General features: G+C 40.9%; 1 protein-coding gene across 3 annotated transcripts in view; it reads left to right on the top strand.

Annotated features, from left to right (window-relative positions):
* Positions 1-20,017, top strand: part of LOC120728366 (transformation/transcription domain-associated protein) — an 80,478-nt gene that overhangs the window by 48,871 nt on the left and 11,590 nt on the right. For all 3 annotated transcript variants that reach the window (XM_040023201.1, XM_040023198.1, XM_040023199.1), the window contains 10 exons: positions 2,118-2,309; positions 4,868-5,063; positions 5,775-5,893; positions 6,023-6,169; positions 6,851-6,951; positions 9,271-9,472; positions 10,682-10,843; positions 15,816-15,906; positions 16,167-16,372; positions 17,013-17,274. In XM_040023201.1, coding sequence (XP_039879135.1) covers positions 2,118-2,309; positions 4,868-5,063; positions 5,775-5,893; positions 6,023-6,169; positions 6,851-6,951; positions 9,271-9,472; positions 10,682-10,843; positions 15,816-15,906; positions 16,167-16,372; positions 17,013-17,274 — 1,678 coding nt within the window. The remainder of the gene's footprint in view (positions 1-2,117; positions 2,310-4,867; positions 5,064-5,774; positions 5,894-6,022; positions 6,170-6,850; positions 6,952-9,270; positions 9,473-10,681; positions 10,844-15,815; positions 15,907-16,166; positions 16,373-17,012; positions 17,275-20,017) is intronic.

Here is a 20,017-nt window from a genome sequence, read left to right as displayed (position 1 = left end):
TATTTCTTTCTACACACATTCACATAGATTTCTTCTCTCACTGTCCTCAAAAGGTACCAATAACAGTTTCACAGGAAATAGAAACAGTAACCGCAAGTTGTCACTAACAAAGTCATAGACACAGTGGAGCCTGTAGGCATGAACCCAATGAACCAGACAGACTCCACTAAACTTTTCTTTTTCTTTTTTTTTTATTTTACTCCTGTTACTAGTGCAGTCCTGGATATTAAACCCAGGCCTCATGTTAGTGTGAGGTAGAGAAACTTGATATTGGTGCTGTCTGACCTCTCTGTAACCTCACACACCCTGGAAGAATAAGAGTGGCGGCCATAAAGCTGTGGAAATGCAGTTAAGCTGTTTAGTCCATGAATTTATTGGCCTCATGTTTTCCTAAAACAAAGTATAGATGGGTGGCGGGCGTGTGATAGTACTTGACATATAACAAATACTCCTACTTTGCTCTTTCAAGGAGACTTGGAACCAATCCATTGAGCAGCTCTGTCCGAAGGTGACATCTAATTAAATTGTCTGGATGCCAACACCAGCTTCACTATATCCCCTCCTTCTTGTTTCATTCTTTTGCCTCCTCTGTTTACTCATTCCTCTTTCTTTTGTCTCATGCCTCCCCAACCTCTCTTCTTTACTTGGTCTTCTTTCTACAATTACTGCCCACCCTACTTTTACTTTCACCCCCATCTCTTCATCCCTCGCTCCATAGCTCTGGCTGCAACAGCTAATATTTACGACAGCTGTGTGTGTGTGAATAATTACCCCAGCATCTGCTGCAGGGTGATTTGTTTTATGGTGGAGGAGAGGAGCAAGGCTTTCAGTTTCCTGCATGCCCACTCCTCACCAGCTCAGAGGCGAAGTCCAAATGTCCCTGCTTTCAATTAAAGCTGGCTCTTGATAAGGGCGGCCCTGTCTCCAGGATATTCATCAAGCGTCACCCCCGATAAGTGCGCTTTGACCGATCACTGTAATTTTCTCCAGCATCGGAAGAGCTTTCGCAAATGCACACACCTATACCTCCTCACTCCCTTGCTCTTTTCACTCTTTATCCTTTTGGCCTTCTGTCATTCTGTGTCTCTTGCTCACTTATAAACGCACAACAGCAGACCACAGGTGTGACGTAGGAGCCTCCCTGCGGGTGTTATTTGTTTGATGCTAATGCGGTGAGCTTATTAATCAATAGCAAGGCCCTTTCTGCTTCTTCGCCTCTGTGTCAGGCGTGTCAAATTTATTAGTCATTAGTACAAAAGTTCCGCTGAACCCATTCACAAAATAAATCGCAACCAATATTGTTGTATATTTGTCTAAGTACTAAATTGCACAAGGAAAATGTCACAGGCCCTTTCCCCTCAGATGTTTTCATGTAATTAAAACTGCTACAGCACTGTGAAGAGTGTGCGCTGTTCTACTTGACATTTTGGCGACAAATACACACAGGAAAACAAACAGGCAATTCAATATGAACTCCTCTGGGATTTACCTAAAAGCAGTACATGTGAGAATGTAGATGTTTGCTAAACCTCCCAACCTAACGCACAAAATTGTCAAAAGTTCATGTGTGAAATTCTTAATTCTTTCAAGCTATTTATATTGCATATGTATATTTATATTTGAAGCATAACGTTGTGCACTTGTTATTCACATAGCCTGTTTTTTACCTGTTGTAAGAAAATGACATTAAAATGAAATTGACACTCACTTTTCACAAGATTTTTTTTTTTATCCTGTGTTTCTCCCTCTATTTTTTTTGGAAAGGAAAAGTAGATTTATTTTCAACATTAAAAAAATGCAAGAGAAAGATGTTTCTCGTTGTCATTTTCCAGAGATAGTAGATTATAGAACGACGATAAGATGGATTCAAAACACACATTTATGCTGATGAACAAAGGAAACGTATAGATTTTCAACAACAGCACTGTTCTTGTAAATTATCGTGGCAGGTATATGATAGTAAAACACAAGTCCATTGCTGTACGAGACTGATCTCATCTTTTAACTGTCATTGAGCAAAAGTATGCTAATTTGAATCAAAATTGTGATTGTTCTACTAAGTTGCTACCATTAATTTTTGTTTAAATATTTCATTTTCTTACTGTATGAATTTCCAGGTGGAGCTAAGCTGCCCTAAGGAGATGGCTTGGAAGGTGAACATGCACCGTGGCTACCTGGCAATCTGCAACCCAGAGGAGCAGCAGCTCAACTTCATAGAACGGCTGGTGGAGATGGCTTCCAGTCTGGCCATTCGTGAGTGGAGGAGATTGCCTCACATTGTTTCCCATGTGCACACGCCATTGCTTCAGGTCAGTATACCCAACACATAAAGAGTTTGGATTTAGACCAAAGACTTAGTCAAATGACCAAGAATGGTACCGAGGAAAATAAGTTTATTGTGATAAGCACTTGAATAGATGCATGTCAAGCGACTGTCTGTGGCCCTAAGACATTGTGCTGTTGAGAAATGCTGATAAGCCCCCTCCCCACCTTCTCACTCCATTCTTGTAAAATTGAGACAGATGATTTAAAAAAAAAAATCAAAAACCCTTTAAGCCTCTTTGATTCCACCACAAGAGATTACAATAGACAAGGCAAAGATGAAAAAGGAGAGTGGAAAAAAAGGCGGCAGACTGAGGGACTGAAAATTGAAAAAGGTGGAGAGTGAACAGAATGGAGGAACACGGGGAGAAAGAGTGAAGAATAAAGAGTTAGTTTAGAACGGCTGTAATTACTTCCCTGCCATCAGATACTATTTGATTAAATACCTGCAGCAGAATTACATTTACATGATGAATGGGATAGTCTGAATGAAGGTTAGAAATGGGCCATCAGCTGATATTAACAGATAATTGTGAAAAATATTGTACGGCCTAATTTATTTTGTTTTGGGAGATTTCATTCCGGAATGGGGGGTTAAGTCTTCAGCTTGCTCTGATTTACTACATTTATCTTTTCAAAATGGGTATTTGAATTGTGCAACTATGTTCCTCGTTAGTGTGTGTGTGTGTTCATGCTCGTGCATGTGCTCGGATATGTGGAGTCCAATTATTTAGCCTAGCCGAGGGAAAACAAGCTATTTATTCCTCTGCCCAGCCAAGCGGCCTGTTGTAAATCTCCATTCCAAACTCTATATCTCAAATTCACGACTCCATGAGCCTTACAGACCAAGAAGCCCAGACTCTGCAAATACAGTGAGGTTCAACTACTATTTGAATCAAGTTATCATCAAATCCCAGCTCTCAGCAGTGGCTGACGATCAATGGATTATCATCCACACTATTGATTACGAGGGCTGGCATTAATATTGATTGATGAGTAGTTATAATAGAATGATTGATTATATGTTCACAATGCTGCTTTGGGCCAATCAATGAGGCCTCTTTTCACAGAATGAGATAGAAGCCCTCGCTTATCATTTTCACATTTTCCCCATCTCCGTGTCCTTTTTTTTTTTTTTTTTTTTTTTTTTTTTTTGGCCACATCCAAGCAGATTAGCTATTGAATAATGTAGGAAGGCATAATGATTTTGCCTGCAAAATAATTTTGTTGCCATGGAAAAAAAACTACTGCTGCATTGTACTCAATGTGTTTTGTTCTTGTTCCTGTGACATTTTAACAATCTGCAGTATCACAAGGTTTCTTTGACCAATAATAATTGAGGCATATTGGCCTGAAAGCATTATGTACAAATAAATAGTGTAAAAGTTCATAATGTGATGATATTTGCTACATAAAGAGTGTCACTGTTTTGAGCAGGCATTGCTGTTTTTTTCCCCAAACCTGTAGACCTCATAGTTGACTATGAGTTTCAAGAAAATGACTTGGATGTGGTTAGATTAAGTGATGTTGTTTTGTTTGTTTTTTTTACCTTATCTCTCAATAGACTAACAGTCCTTCATCCTGCTGCGTTTTAAATCATCCTTTTTAATCTCCATGCTTTTACATTAGCGTCTCCTTTCCGTTAACACAGCAGTCACGCCATCTTTCTTGCCATTGCCCTTCTTGTTCGAGCTATGGCTTCTACTCGTGTCTTTCTGTTAACGAAATTCTAAATGTCAATTTATCGGTGGGTTGATATTACCGACTTAATGATCCATCAGCATCACATTTATAACAGCTAATAAGTGAAATTTAAAAAAAAAAATAGGAAAAGACGAGAAAAACTCCCCCGAAACATTCTCTTGACAAGACGGTTATTGATGACAGATGGACAATGTGTATATCTCGCAGAGCAAACGAAGCAAGGAAGTCTGGATGGATGTTTACATTTGTTTAGGTGTGTAGACAAAATATTAACAAGATTAAGATCAGCTGGTGTACGTTCTGGACCAAATCTCTAACGCTGACTGTAGGAGCAGACCTGGCAACACAAAATTTTAACTCGACATCAAAGAAAAAGTAATTGCAAGCAAGACAACCATTTGATATATTTCTGCTACTTCAAATGCTCAAATAAAATTCTACATGTTCAATTTAAAGTGGTAATGTACAGCTCCATCAGTCCTCCCTCACTCAAACCTCTTCTCATTCTATTTGAACCCTCTGCGGTAACCCTAGCTCCCTATGGTATCAGAATATGTGATTTTTGGCTTTGTTTTGTCTTAACAATAGTCGAGGGTTACTTACCCTGATGTCATTGTCCTTGCTAAATAAATAAGAATTGCTTTTCAACTACTTTTAACTTTACTTTCTCATGCAGTCAGCATTTATTTTATCATAAGATAGTAAAAGAAGTTCTTATTGAAAGCTTCTTAGTTATAAAACTTTCAGCAGGAATAGTCAAAGAATCAGGCAGGCATGTTTAAGTTTATCATGAATATTGAATCATAAATACAAAAACGTTTTAGTTATCATTTCTCTCCAGGCTGCACAGCAGATCATTGAGCTGCAAGAAGCGGCCCAAATTAATGCAGGGCTTCAGACGGCTAACCTCGGCCGCAACACCAGCCTCCACGACATGAAGACTGTGGTGAAAACATGGAGGAACCGACTGCCTATTGTTTCGGACGACCTGTCGCACTGGAGCAGCATATTCATGTGGCGTCAACATCACTACCAAGGTATGACACGTGCTCTAACACAACTGCATCTAAATGCAAGACCATGATATACTGAAACATAAATTTTGCTATTGTACACGTGTTACAGGATGCCACACTCATGCAGACAAACTTTCACATTGCTGCTTTGGTGTCCACTAGTTCCAGGAAGGGCTCTTCTTTAAAAGGCCATGACGTGCAGAACCCCCTCAGGGTCTCAGTACCTTGCCAAATGTCAGCCCACTAAAGCACTCTCTCTTTCACTGCAGGACACAACACACACACACACACACTCAGACACACATGTTTACCTTGCTCAGTGCTCAGCTCTCTCCCGCAGTGACTTTGAAACCATTCAGAAAGGCAGCCACTGCAAAATGTGATGTCTCAAGCAACTTGAGCTTCAACTCTTACTGAGAGGCACTGAAATAATGATAGCGGTGGTTCTGCAGCACCATGCCAATAAAATCCACTTCATTTATACATGACAGCCTTCAAACTTAAAGTGAAATGGAATTTTCTTGATGAAATTCATCGCCATGGTTCATTTACTGTTCAATACGTTTAGTGTCCCCAGTGCCCTCCCCTGCGTTATGACAGCAGAGCCTTTAGAGTGCTTGAAGTTCCCCACCCTTCAGACTGCCCTAAGCGCCCCTCTTTTAGCTTTCTTTATCAACTTTATCAATTGTGCAGGGGAAAAAAATGCTTCTTTGTCTTTTTGTCTGTCCACAGCCATTGTGACAGCATATGAGACAAACACACAACACGATCCCAACAACAACAACGCCATGTTGGGAGTTCATGCCTCAGCTTCTGCTATCATTCAGTACGGCAAGATAGCTCGCAAACAGGTACTGGTTCAAGCCGACAAACTAACTTCTATTAAAATGAATAAATGCAATCTGTAAAGATCAATGCCACGTTTAGCATCCATCTTTTAAAGAAAAACAATTGTAACCTATCGCACTTTTTCCCCCCAGGGTTTGGTGAATGTGGCTCTGGACATTCTGAGTCGTATCCATACCATCCCCACAGTGCCCATTGTTGACTGTTTCCAGAAGATCAGGCAGCAGGTCAAGTGTTATCTGCAGTTGGCAGGTGTCATGGGCAAGAATGAGTGCATGCAGGTGAGATACAAAGCTCCATGTGTTCTGCTTTCTGCTTCTATATCAAATTGAAGCGACTGCTACCTTCTGCATGTATCATTTTCACCTTTCATGGAAGCATTTGACGCGTTAGTAATTTAAGTATTTGGGCTGATATCTGTCAGCAGTAGCTCGAGGCATAGTTAGAGGTACTTTGAGTGGGAGCTATAGAAAGAGCAATAAGTGTTTGGGGTGGCTCTAGGTGACAAGTTATAGCAGTGAGACTTATAAGAGAGTGTGTAACTCAGGAGCTTGCTCTTAAGCCCATGGAGTGCTCTGATTAATAGAAGTAGTTCAACACACCACAAGTCATTAAAAGTGCCAGTAGACACTCTTCTCTCCCTCTCTCCCTTTCTCTCTTCTATCTCATCTGTGGTTCTCTCTGTCTATTTCTCCTGCTACACATCGTTTGTCACAGCAGTACATAGGGGACACCTAATCAGAGGCTCACCGTAATGGAAGTTTAGTTCCCTTAACACCTCTACTCTTACTTCTTAATGAACAGTGAGCAGTTTGTTTGTTCTTCACCTGTGATTATGGCTTTGTCTAAAACACAACGTTGTGGCACTTCTTGAGAAATCTTCTGCCTAACGTAAATGAAAATTTACCTGCTGCAGTTTTGTTTGAAGTTAAACTTTTGTTGTTCTGGCGTCTGTCTGTCAGGGTTTAGAAGTGATAGAGTCAACCAACCTGAAGTACTTCACCAAGGAGATGACAGCCGAGTTCTACGCTCTAAAGGGGATGTTCTTGGCTCAAATCAACAAGTACGTTAACCAGATGTTTAGTCTTTGATGGCCTTTCATGCATTGTGCTTTTTTTTTTTTTTTTTTTTTTTTTTTTTTTTTGTCAACATCCAAGTTTATATTTCTGGCGCTGCCTTCCCTTTATTCATCATCACATTGCCCTGAAACTGTGTCAGTGGTCCCTTGACACTGTGTGGGTGTTTCATCCTGCCAGTACATAGCAGTTATGTTTACTTGGCAATTCTTGCCTCAGAGTAATCCACCTCTAAAGCTCTGTTAGCAGGTAACCCGTGTGACATGGCTTAGATGAGATCTTTGCCATCAGGTGTCAGTAATTTGTTTCTCGCTGCAGGGTTTGCCTGTGGAGTGTACAACTGCTCTCTCCATGTATAGCTGGGCCTTGCACACCCACAGCCACACTCTTTAACATTCCTTCCTCTTCAGCACCAGCTTTTTTCTTTCTTTCTTTCTTTTTTTTTTTTTTTTTTTTTTTTTGCCCGTCATTTTGTCATGACATGGCGTCCTGAGGGGTGAAAGACAAATTGAGGAAGGCTTATTAAATGTATATGCAGCTCAATAATTAACTCTAGGCAATTTACAGGAATCTCTGGGATCAGCAAAACTTGCCTCCACCTCAGCAGGGTTTATTGCAATCATTAAGTTTCCCCTGCACCAGGGGAGAATTAACAGCTGAGTGGGGGTGAGGGGTTCAGAGATTCTTATGTGTGTGCGTGTGCATGTGCAACCACATGTGCTAAGGATTTTGGGATCAGTCAATTAAACGGGTGTCAAATATTTGACAGTCTGTTGGGTGACTGTGCTCCTGTTGAGCCGGCTAGCAGAAAGCGTTAATGTACTTTAACACTCACAAAGCGACTGAGGAAACCCCATTAAGTATTACTGGAGGGTCTTCGGCTCTGACTCCCATAGCAATCAAGCTCCCGTTTTTTAATCACATGCCAAATGCCTTTTATAATAACACATTTTAATTGATTGGCTTGGGAGACATTTCACTGCAAGTAAGTGGCAGAGCTGTTTTGGAAGCACTCCTGAAATGGAGGTCCATTCACCAACCTCAGCTCAGTAAGACTTTTTCATTGACAGGCCTGTCTCCTTGTTTTGACTGCAGGGTAGTGCGTCTCGGGGTGCCGCTTGCATCTTATTTATTAATCAGAGACTGAAAGGTGTGTAAAAATTATTCAGACTGCGTGCCAACGGTTAGAAGCTTCTTGGCATGGTGAAAATAGCTGATGATTCAGAATATATTTCCCTGTCAGCATAAATGTTGCAGTCAAAACTTGGGTCGGTTGCCAGAGTCTACTTGTCTGTTTCATAGCCTGCTATTTAATAGTTTGTGTATTGAATCTTAAGTGTGTGATTGCTAGACCACAATACCACAATAGAAGTTGTCAAAAATTTATTAAGATGGAGTGATGGATGGATAGATATGAAGCTATATCTGTACAGTTAGGTTTAAGATATATTACATAATACCATGAGACCAAATAGTTAATATAAGTGCAGACACAGATAAAATGTGGATTTTATTATACCCACACAAAAAAAGCCCCAAAGATGATATCAAAAGTCCGTCATCAAGAAAATAAGCTATTTTAAGAAATAAGTGGCCCCATAAGCAAAAGAGGTCACCTTAACAGAACTATGCTGAAAAATAACAATTAACAAAACCATACCCAATAAACTGACCAAGTCAAATGACAAACAACTCCACCAAACTATCTTTTTTTTTTTTAAAAATGAAGAGACCAATTCTTTCTCATGTGAATACAGCAGATGGTTCTGTCCATTTGGCTGGCGTCTGCATTTAAACCTCTCTTAGTGCCCTATTTTGCTTAAGGAGCCACCGGGAAATTCAAGTCAATATAAACCAAATTTGAATGCTTCATGATTTTGAATTCAGAGTAAACACCAAATAATACCAAATTAAATAAATCAAACTAATTGTTTGCTTCACAACTTCAGTGACAGCAAAAAGAACTTAAATGTAGCAGCGATGTGGGAGCGTAAAACCTTGGTTCAGTGTCTGGTTTATATGAAAGCGGAGTGTGGATGAATATTACGATTGTGTGCTTGTGGATACTGCAGCCACATAGTAAAACAAAACTGTTAATTCATACTGGGATGAATTTTTATTCTATAGTACCGTCTTCAGCATCTCTACCTATTTCCTTTTCTTTTTTCCCTTCTGATTCACCTTTCACTCAATTTTATTTCCTTTCCCCCAGCTACCTCCCTTTTCTCACTTGCCCTTGACACTCATTAACAGTAATATACCCTTCACCCTCTAACACTTTTCCTTTCCCTTCTTTCTTGTTCTAGGTCAGAGGAGGCAAATAAGGCTTTTTCAGCAGCAGTACAGATGCATGACGTTCTGGTGAAAGCCTGGGCCATGTGGGGCGACTACCTAGAGAACATTTTCGTTAAAGATCGTCAGCTCCACTTGGGAGTCTCTGCCATCACCTGTTACCTCCATGCTTGCCGTCACCAAAATGAGAGCAAGTCCCGCAAGTACCTCGCAAAGGTGATAAGAGAAGTGGGATGCTGGGGAGGGATTTGTATGATCATCTTGGTTGGTAAAACTCCTTGCAAAATGCTGATAATGGCAACATTTCTGTGGTTGCTTGTTTATCTCTTGATTTCAGTTGTCAATATTTTGTTTGCTTGATAATGAAACCAGCAACCTTCCTGCCTAAAGCCATGTTTTGTTTTTTTACAACAGGGAGTCACTTTTCATTCTCTAGTTTCCTGACCTCATCTACCCCATACATTATTGCTGCCAATGAGAAGAAAGCCATTCTTTTTTCCACCTCTCAGGCTTAGCCATGGTTAAAAGTAGAGTAGTAATTTGATCGATTACAGTCTAGCAGCAGGGTAGGCAGCAGGGATGGGTTCCCACAGTAGATCGATGGTGGAGTGAAGGCCATCCTCTGGCACTTGGGGTCAACCGACTAATGGCATCCCCTGACACTCCAATCTCATGACCCTCTACATGAATTGACCTTTCTCTAACAGTCTGACCGATTTCCCCCATACAGCAACTCTGCAGGCAGTGCCTAGGAGGTAAAGAGATGGAACCTCTTGCTAACAACCATCCTACCTTCTTAAATGGACACTAACTCATTCAGTGTAGCCTCTCGAAAAGTTGCCACAGCACAGAGCCACCTTGGTGTGTGTGTAGATCGGCTGTTACTATTGATTTCTGTTTAAATAATTTAATGCCAGGTTCACCTTCATATTAAATGGGTTTTTTGTTTTGTTTTTGTTTTTTTTCTGATGACCCCACCCATAAGTATTGTACTGCCAAAGTGGGTTGGCAGCGCTTACTCCTGATGGATGAAGCGAGATGACCAGTCATTATCAGTAATTATGCACAATCTGTGTACTCAGAAACAGGAAGGGGGGTGGGGGGATAATGTCTTCATCATAATGCACACACAAGCTTACCAGGGGAGGAGAGATCACCACCACATGGCTCAGCTTTGATCATACTGAGGATTGCCAAGATGCACTTGTATATTGCTCTGCACAGCAATCGCCTGGTTAGTGGTAGCAATGTTGCACCTTGCGATTTGGTGTTTTGCAGTAGGTAAATAATTGTGACTGTTATTATTGACCTTTATGTGACCTTTTTCACATTTGTTGTTTCTTCTCTCTCTGCTTCTGTCCTTTCTCCCCAACTATCTTTGACTTTCATCCCACCTTTCTAACACCTTTTTTTTTCCACCCGTAGGTCTTGTGGCTCCTCAGCTTTGACGACAAGAACACTCTGGCCGATGCTGTTGACAAGTACTGTATTGGAGTCCCACCCATCCAGTGGTTGGCATGGATACCACAGCTTCTGACCTGCCTAGTTGGATCAGAAGGAAAGCCTTTGCTTAACCTAATAAGTCAGGTGAGGCTTTTGCAAAACTCTATTTGTGCTTCAGTCAAAAATCTTTGTGGTCAGCTCTCAGTGGGTCTGGATGTTTGCTGCACCCATCAATCTTAGTATTGCTTGGCTCTCTGTATGCATTTGGGGCAGCACATCTCGCTTAGTGTGTAAGCGTCAGTCCTTATGCACGTCTTTCTAATCAAGATAAATTAACTGCATTCACGCCAAAGTAGTCTCTCTCCTGCTTTCTATTTACCAAATTAAGCATCCAGATTCTTTTAGTGTCCCCTTTTACAACAATTTATTGGCTTCCACTAGTCCCTGGTGAATTGGTTTTTAAATTATTTGTTCAAGAAATGATTATGAAGTTAATATTGAACGCATCCGCACTGCAGGAACAGAGCTAGTAATTAAACCAAGGACTAATTTGCTTTGCTTAATGGAGTATTATTTCTGCACAATTTGAAGAGGGTGATCTTCAAAGAGTAGTCTGCTATAACAAACAGCCATCCTCTCAACAGAGCTGGAATGTTGTATGGAGGATGTGAGGGAAACTGTGAAGGAGGATAAAAAGACGAGAGTGAAAAGGCGCAGTTTTAAAGTGACTTTGATAAAGTTAAAAAGTGTCACACATTGGATAGCTGAATAAAAAAACATACTTAGAGGTTAGAAGGAAAATATAATACAAAATATATATAAACCCAAATCCAAGCATTTTATTAGAATTTAAATTGGCCTACATTGACAGGCCCCCTCTAGCCTTTGGGCACGTGTGTAGTAGCATCATAATCACCATGTGAGTGTGAAGAAACGAAGATTGCTTTACTTTAGCAGTCTTTCTTACTTTTTTAGTATGCAGATTAAAAGGAAACATGTCACTGATGGCTGGTTGTTAAGCCCATTAAGAAATAGCATTTATGAAAGTCAGCCGTTAACCCTGTAAGACCCAACCCATCAAAAAATAGCCAGAAAATTCAGATTTTTGGGGAACTGAGATGTTTATTAACCCTTATGACAAAATCCACAAAAATGTTTTTGCTATATCATGTTGTGTATAATATATTTTTTATTATATATTTATTCAAAATTTTTATCACATTTGATACATTTGGGTGTTTTTGGCAACTTCTTGTTAACAACAATGTTAATTTTAGACAAACAAAAAACGGTTTTGTCCATAACATTTTGAAATTATGGCAAGTATTGATCATGTTGATGAGATAGAGTTCTCAGAAACCCATGTATCAATTGTGATACATATTATACAGTTAAATATAGGCCCAACTGTAGAAATTTGCTCCATTATTTTCATTTGCTTTAGTGTCTGTGGAGGTTCTTTGTTTTTTTATTTTTAAAGATGATTCTCATCCAAGAGGCTTCTTCAGTTCTAGAACAACTGATGGAAATCCCAAGTATTTAAACCCTCATTTTCCTGTTTTGGTTTTTGGAAATCTTTTTAAAATATATTAGACCATGACACATGACTGATAAAAAGCTTAGCTTTAATCTCTCAGTTAACCCGAATCGCTTCTGTACGTATATAAAATGGATGTTAGTCTGTGACTATACAAATTCTCCTTCCATAGAGACTCACTTCTTCCTTTTGGTCCGCCTTTTCATGCTATTATGACTGAAGTGTAAAAGGTTGACACCCGTTTCTTCTCTGCCTTTTTTGTGTAAAGAACAAACCACATTTTAATGCATGGCATTCTTTATCCCTCTCGCCTGACTGAATTATTTAGAGTTTCTCTGTGGCGGCGGGATGTTTAAAAAAACGTATGTTGAAATATTGATGAAGGTGAGGAGAAGAGCGCCTGGGGGCAGGCGGGAAGATGAATCAGAAGTTAGCAGAGAATCTCAGCACCCCTTCCCACACATGCTCCCTCCCTCGTTGCCTGCACCGTGTCTGCCGTGCTCCCTCGTCCCCTTAGCTCACCTCAGCCGTGCCAAATTATGACATTTCTTATCTTCCCATTAGTGCGGTGATCTCTGGTTCCTCCTCTTCCTCTTTGCCTTCCTTCCTCTTTCATCTTTAATACAGCTGTTAGCTGACACTTAGCACTCCCTCTTCCACTTGCTCTTGACATCTCACTTGTCAGCTCCATATTGTACTTTTCATTTCAAGTCATTTTCTCTGTTTTAGGGACACTGAAAAAGAAAAATGTGAAAACAGGATATTTACTCTTTGTACAACATATAAAATTAGTAAATATTAGTGGGAATACTAATGTTGCTAGATATGTATAGTGTATGTAGTTCCCATGTATGTGTTTGTTTAAGAGCAAGGGTCACATTAAGTTGAGGAAGTGGAGAGTTTTTCCTAATTAAATAATCATTTGTTTGCCTTTATGACTTTATGAGACGTCTGAGATGTCTAGGCTTCAACCCAAAGCGGCCACAGCCTTTCACTACCTTGTTATTCCTGTCTCTCTCTCTTCCCCACCTTCGGGCCAGTGTAGAGTTATATTCCTTTTGGGAGCCACGTCTCTTGAAGATTTTCAGACCAGCTGAGATCTGGAACGGTTCTTTTGGTAACCTAAGGAAGATGTACAAGTGTGTGTTACATAGCCACAGGCTAATCCGTTTTCAACTTGAACTCAGTTTTATGTAATCATGATTTGTACAATCTGAGAATCTTTCTAAAGACAGCTAGATGTCACAGGAATGTGGATCAAGCTAAAGAAAGCGTAGAGGTTCCAAAATCCTCAGTCTTCTAGTCGTCTTCGGTCTCACTACTGTAGCCCTCTCTCTGTAACCACTGATCCTCGGCCCACCGTTAGCCACATTGAGCTTAGTTTTGTTGGATTTTTGGATTGATCCTTTTCTGCCCTGCAGGCAGCTACACTGCACTTTTAAAACAATTCTCCAATTTGGCCATATTTGAAATGTTCAGCAAAACCGTGGCTAGGCTTGTTTTACTTTGGCATACAGTTTTTAATACTGTAAAAAAATTTAGTGAGGTTTGTCACAACTCATGTTCTGCCTTGAAGCGCTCACTTTGTGCTGTGACAGGGAGTATGTGTCATATATCAGTGTCAAGTTTACGGTGCTCATCCAAAGAGAGATTCCTTTACATTGCAATTTGCACGGGTTGTCATTCATTCTGGTGTTATTTGGTGAAATGTGACTTGAATTCAGACTGTAGCCACGGGAAAATGTGTGGATGGATGTTTGGTCAGAGGTTTTACTGCATGTTCAAGACTTTTAGGGTTCAAACAGTGTGAATCGAAACAAACACTTTTCATATCACCATCTGAGCTTTCAGATGCTGTTTGCACATTCACACCGCAGTCCTGAACTTTTCCAGACATCACCCAGCAGAGGTGCATGTGACCGCGCAAGTGTCCAACCTGCCAGCTTGTTAGTACAACGTCTGTGCGATGTCAGATGATTCCTGTGTACAGTTAAAGGTTCAGTGCATTAACTGCAAGTGAGTGGACAATGTATGTGTTACCTCCTCCCTGAGAAAGGGCAACTGTGACAAAATAAGATTCTTTAGTTGAAGACTCACCTGAATCTTCTGTCACAAGTTAATGCGAACTGTATTTGCAAACTACAGGCTGAAGGAAAGGCTGAACTCTTTACCTCTGCAGTAAGGGCACCTGGTGGCTTTGTTATTGTGTTTTGCTGGCATGGTTTGGGTCTTGTTGTCAAAGTAAATCAATACAGAGCTGTTCTGAGTGATCGCCTTTATCCTAAGATGAAATATTCCTATGCTGGTGGGAGTACGGTCACCCATCCATAGGGTATGAGGGGTCACTGAATGTTTTCTTACACCCTATTTAACACCTTTGGTGTGTTTTTTTTTTTCCTTTTGTTTGTTTGTTTGTTTGTTTTTAAACTTCTTAGACAGTATTCGCTACCACTATTATTAAAACACCAAATGAGGGAAATGTCTTCTTAAGAAAATCAGTGTGACCAACTTTAAAAGCTAACTGAAGCTCAGTCACATTGGTACATCGTAAGCTTTCACAAACACTGACTTGTCGTCTCTTCCCCCCCCCCAATAATTTGTCATCTGTCATGCGTATTCTCTCTCCAATGTATCCTGATAACATGGTGGATGTTCATATTAAAGATGGGCAGTGTCAAATTATGATGCCAGCACCTAGAATATGGTCATCTCAGTTATGTTAGATGACCAAATTATAGTCCCACTGACCTGCTGTTAAAAGCTTCTGTTTACAAGGGGCAGCCACTTAAAATAAAGTTGTCTTAAAGGGGAGGGGCAAGGGGACTAAAACAGCTTGTTTGGGACAGAAGATGAACTGCAGGACTGCCCCAAGGCCCAGTAGAAGATTATAATGGGTTATTTTGAATTATGAATAATGTAAAGCTACTTTAAACAGCCAATCATGTAGTTTCATTATAAATGGAAGAATATAAGAAAACTATAACATCAAGAAGAATTAATTCCACATATCAATAGTTTGAGTTCACTGATTGTTTGTTTTTTTTAAAAACACAATACTTTGATGGTAGAATGGATGACTTAGTGGCTTAGTACAGATACATAAAAGACGACTATTGAATTCACCTGGTGTATTACTTATCAAAGGATTTGCACCCCAGTAACTTAAAGGTAAATTTGCTGTGCGTTTAAAACTCATAGCCTCTTATGTCCCAACTTTGACCATTAACTCTTCTAGTGGTGTCGGTGACTTTTCTTGGAAGTCTTGAAGGTAGTTTCATCATCAGTCACATTGAGTTTTGTAGCTCAGCCATGACATGTTTTTAACTCCCCTAACTCCACTGACTCAAAGCTTCAAACACCCCCTCTGTAAGAGTACAGGTCTTTGGCAGTATCTGTATGATCTCTCTCTTTCACTCTCTCACCCTGACACATATAGGCATACAGTATCTCTCTGTCCCTCTCTCACTGTCTCTCTTTCTATCGCTTCCCTCTTTACCTCTATCTACACCCCTCTCTCTCCTTTGCAGTCCTTAGGGGGAGTCTTTGAAATGTAATCTGTGACCCTCTTTTATCTGCTAGGTGGGACGAGTGTACCCCCAGGCTGTCTACTTCCCCATCCGCACCCTTTACCTGACTCTCAAGATCGAGCAGAGGGAACGCTACAAAAGTGGTAAGTAAACAGTGCGTGTAGTGTGTTGCCTGATTTAGCACACTTTGAACAATAAAAGGTGTTTTTTTTTTTGTTTGTTTGTTTGTCTGGTTTGTTGTTGTTGTTTGTTTTTTTTAACAAGTCCTTATCTATTAATAATTTATCAGGAAAGTGTTGAATTGGCCTCATCTTGTGTTTTCCCCACTTTTTTTGATTTTCTGCATTCTTCTAATCCATCAATTCTCCACTGCTTTCTCCTCTTTTCCACTCTTTTCTCCCAGATTCATCTGGACAGCAGCAGCCCAGTTCAATTGGGGCCCAGCCTCACTCAGGGGCCTCAGACCCAGGGCCAATCAGGGCCACTGCCCCGATGTGGCGCTGCAGCCGTATAATGCACATGCAGCGGGAGCTACACCCCACACTGCTTTCCTCCCTGGAGGGCATCGTAGACCAGATGGTGTGGTTCAGAGAGAACTGGCATGAAGAGGTGAGGGAAAATAGTAATAAAAGGTGCAGAACAGATTTTGCTGCAGCAGAAGATCAGAAGGCGAGAAAATATTACAGCTGCCATTGAAAATTTTCATGTATGACAGTTTGAACATCTTCTGTATATAAGGGTCATGTGAAACTCTAAAGCTAAGCATGTATGCATTACATAATGAGGTGCGTCTGTCCAAACTGAACTTGATGCACTTTTAAATAGTTTTAGCCTTGCTAAGCAGCTTCCACACACAGCAGCTATTCTGTGCTGTAGGGGAAGTCTGGCAGACGGTGATGCAGTAAGAGGGGAGAAGACAAGTGATGGATGGGTGCTGTGAGCGTGTAGGATGGGGCGAGGGATTTAGGGTTGGAAGTTTGATGCTATGAGTGTGTATCTGTGTGATTACCTGTGATGATCAGGGGCACTGGGCAGCAGCTGCAGGCTCTATGCATCATTCCACTGGGCAAGCAGGGGAAACATAGTCATTGCCTTCCTTCTTTCCCTCAATTTGGTCACATTGCTGCATCTTTTTTTTCCTGAGGAAATGACTTATGTCTAAGTCTGTAAGAAGGACAGGATGTCTCTAATAATTCCCATATCATTACAGCATTTCTTTATTCTCTTTTCTTCCTTCTTCTCTCTACAGGTTTTAAGGCAGCTTCAGCAGGGCCTGGCAAAATGTTACTCAGTGGCCTTTGAAAAGAGTGGTGCAGTGTCTGATGCCAAGATCACACCCCACACACTCAACTTTGTCAAGAAGCTCGTTAGCACCTTTGGAGTTGGCTTGGAGAACGTTTCCAATGTTTCCAACATGTTCTCCAGCGCTGCCTCTGAGTCACTGGCCCGCCGGGCTCAAGCCACAGCCCAGGATCCTGTTTTCCAAAAGATGAAGGGACAGTTCACAACAGGTTGGTTGGCTTTTATAAATACTGTCAAATAGAGCTATACAAAAAGGCAAAACACTGAAGAAGTTTTTGTTTGAGGTTGTTCCTCCATGTTTACATTCAGCTTCAGTTTTCAAGCTTCGTCAGAGCCATTGAGTGAATATGAAAAGACATAAAATGTGTGTGTGTGTGTGGGGGGGCTGTTTTGTGAGAGTATGACAAGGTGTGACAAGTGGCCACGTAGTGAAACCAACAACACCTCCTAGCTCTCCTCACTGAAGCCCCTCACCAGACACCAGCCGCCCTTCAGCAAACAAAAGCAGCACTTGTGCGACTGTACGTCTATACTCATTTAAATGATAAGTCAGGTGTATGGCTGGCTTTTGTAACAGTATATTGAACCGGTCACATTATATCTACACAGACACTCGTGCAGCTCATATCTGTGCTAGAGCAGGCTGCCGCTGTCGCTCAGAGCAGCTGGAGCACTGGCTCTCTACAATGTAATTAAAGTTTCCAACTAGATGATTGGATTTTAGGGAGGGATTGGGGCTGGTGACTGGTCAGAGAGGTGTTTGCATGTGTGTCTGTCTGTGCCTTTATTACACTGCGTGTACACACGCCCACGCCGGGTTTGATTATACACAAGGCAGCAGCATTTCTATTCTAAGCTTGTGCAGCATTGCGGTGATGATATCAACAACTCGTCAAAGTTTGATGATGTAAAGCAGAAGACTTGTTTTCCTCCTGCTCTTTTGGAAGCTGCGAAACATTTCAAGTTCTCTCTGGTTTCATTGGGGGTTTTCAAAAGTCTGTAAAGCCCTCTATCAACTTATTGAAATACCCTGTAATGAACAACTTTATTTCTTTCGAGGGTTTTATATGAGGGTGAAGCCGGTTTTCAGTTCAGGTTTTACAGACCACAAAAAGTTGAGTAAAATTTCTTTCCATAAAATTGTGTTGGTTAAACGAAGCATTTTACTGAAATGTAAATGTTTCATAAGTAGTCAGGTGCTTTGTTGTTGAAACTTGTACTGGCTGTATTGTTGTTGTTGTTGTTGTTGAGCATTGTTTACCAGGTGTCTGCTGTGCCAAAACTAAATCTAGCTCATACAGTATTGGCACAAGTAGGTGAATTAAAAAGTCTGCTTTCTCTTCTGCTGCTGTAGCATAATGATAAAACATTTTTCCTGATATATAGTGGTTGGTATTTTTGTTCTTGTTATAGAAAACTTACAGAGGAATAGATTTGGTTGTGAATTACTAACATAAATAACTACTGTCAGTGTGGATTCACTAAAGTCCTCAGATACAGCAGCAATGAAAAGAATTTACTGAATTTGTCCAGTTGCATCTTTTTTTTTTTTTTTTTATCTTTTTTTTTTTTTTTGTCTGTATTTGTTTTACTTGATGGCAGACCTCCAGTTACAGGCACATTAATGTCAAATAGAATGCCATAATTGAGATGGCCCATTAACAGCTGAATTCTAGACAGCATGTAGTTTATTTCTTATAATTCCCTATTTTTTTATATCCTGGAGCCTTGGAAAATTCGTTCTACTTTCCTGATGTTTTCTCTGAAGTGCTTAGACATGGACACTAATGGCTTGAATGAGACTCTGCAACAAGAGGAAGTCTCTGATCTTTTCCCAGTTATGGATTAACACATTTAAAAAGACGAATTCCTGTCATGCACTGTGTATGCTTATAAGGCAGTAAATGAAACCTGTGGTCAGTTTTTGGCCTGCGTGTTCAGATTCATGTGAAAGCTGTGGAATGCAGCGAGGCAGGTGCTGTTTTATTTTAGCCAAGACCCCCTCTGAGACGTTACCTCAAAACAATCATTCTCCTGTTTTTTTGGAAGCCACGTGTCTGTTTTCCCGTGTTACATAAGGGAGTTGAACCACAGTTCAAACATGGACCATCTGCAAGACCCCTCCAGGTTTCAGTGTTCACATAAACCTTTGTGTTTTCTTCTGCTTTCTTTCTGAATTACATCCACAGTAAACTCGCGCCTCCTTTTATTTGTTGCATTTCCAAACAACTCCTCCTGCCTGCTCTTTAGTCTCATCTGCTATTCCCGTTTAACTAGTACTGAGCCTGGCCAGTGCGGCTAATGTGTTTGGCCCTGAGACGGAGGACAAGGAGAGCGAGTGCATGAAAAGCAGCTGGGGGAAAATGTCTTCTTACTAAAACAGAATAAGAAGTAGTAATGCAGGTTAACCAGACCTGATGAACATAGAAAATGACCGAGATTAATACGCATGATGGAAGAAGAGAGAGGAGAAAACTAATGTGAAGTCGGTGAGAAACCATGAAAGACAGGTGTGGTGGCTTTGGTGGGTAAAAGCTCGGGAGCTGTGTACAGACTGATTGAATGAACAACACAAACAAGACAGAGCTCAGACTCAGAATGAGCACTTTGATGATGAATCTTACCAGATGTTACGGCGCCAGCTGTGCTCACGCAGCTAGGCGTCACCAGGGCTTCTGCCTCGCAGGGTGCCTGCCGACCGTCACTAGACAGCTGTCCCCACGGCTACGCGGGAGCAGGGCCGACAGAGACCAAAACCACACAAGCCCTCCAGAGTGGAACAAACAGGGTTTACGGAACTGCAGAGCAGCCAAGCTCCCATTCCCTGCACCACGTTAGTGGCTCACTCGCGTTCACAGGGTTTGTGGGCCGGAAAATATGGGTTTATGTGTGCACATATAACATTTGGCAGCAGGGAGGCATTCAAATCCAATTACGAAGAATGCTATTTGC

This window comes from Simochromis diagramma, unplaced genomic scaffold (assembly GCF_900408965.1).
Source record: "Simochromis diagramma unplaced genomic scaffold, fSimDia1.1 OVJJ01000208.1, whole genome shotgun sequence".
NCBI lineage: Eukaryota > Metazoa > Chordata > Actinopteri > Cichliformes > Cichlidae > Simochromis > Simochromis diagramma.
This window is presented reverse-complemented; position numbering and strand designations above follow the sequence as displayed.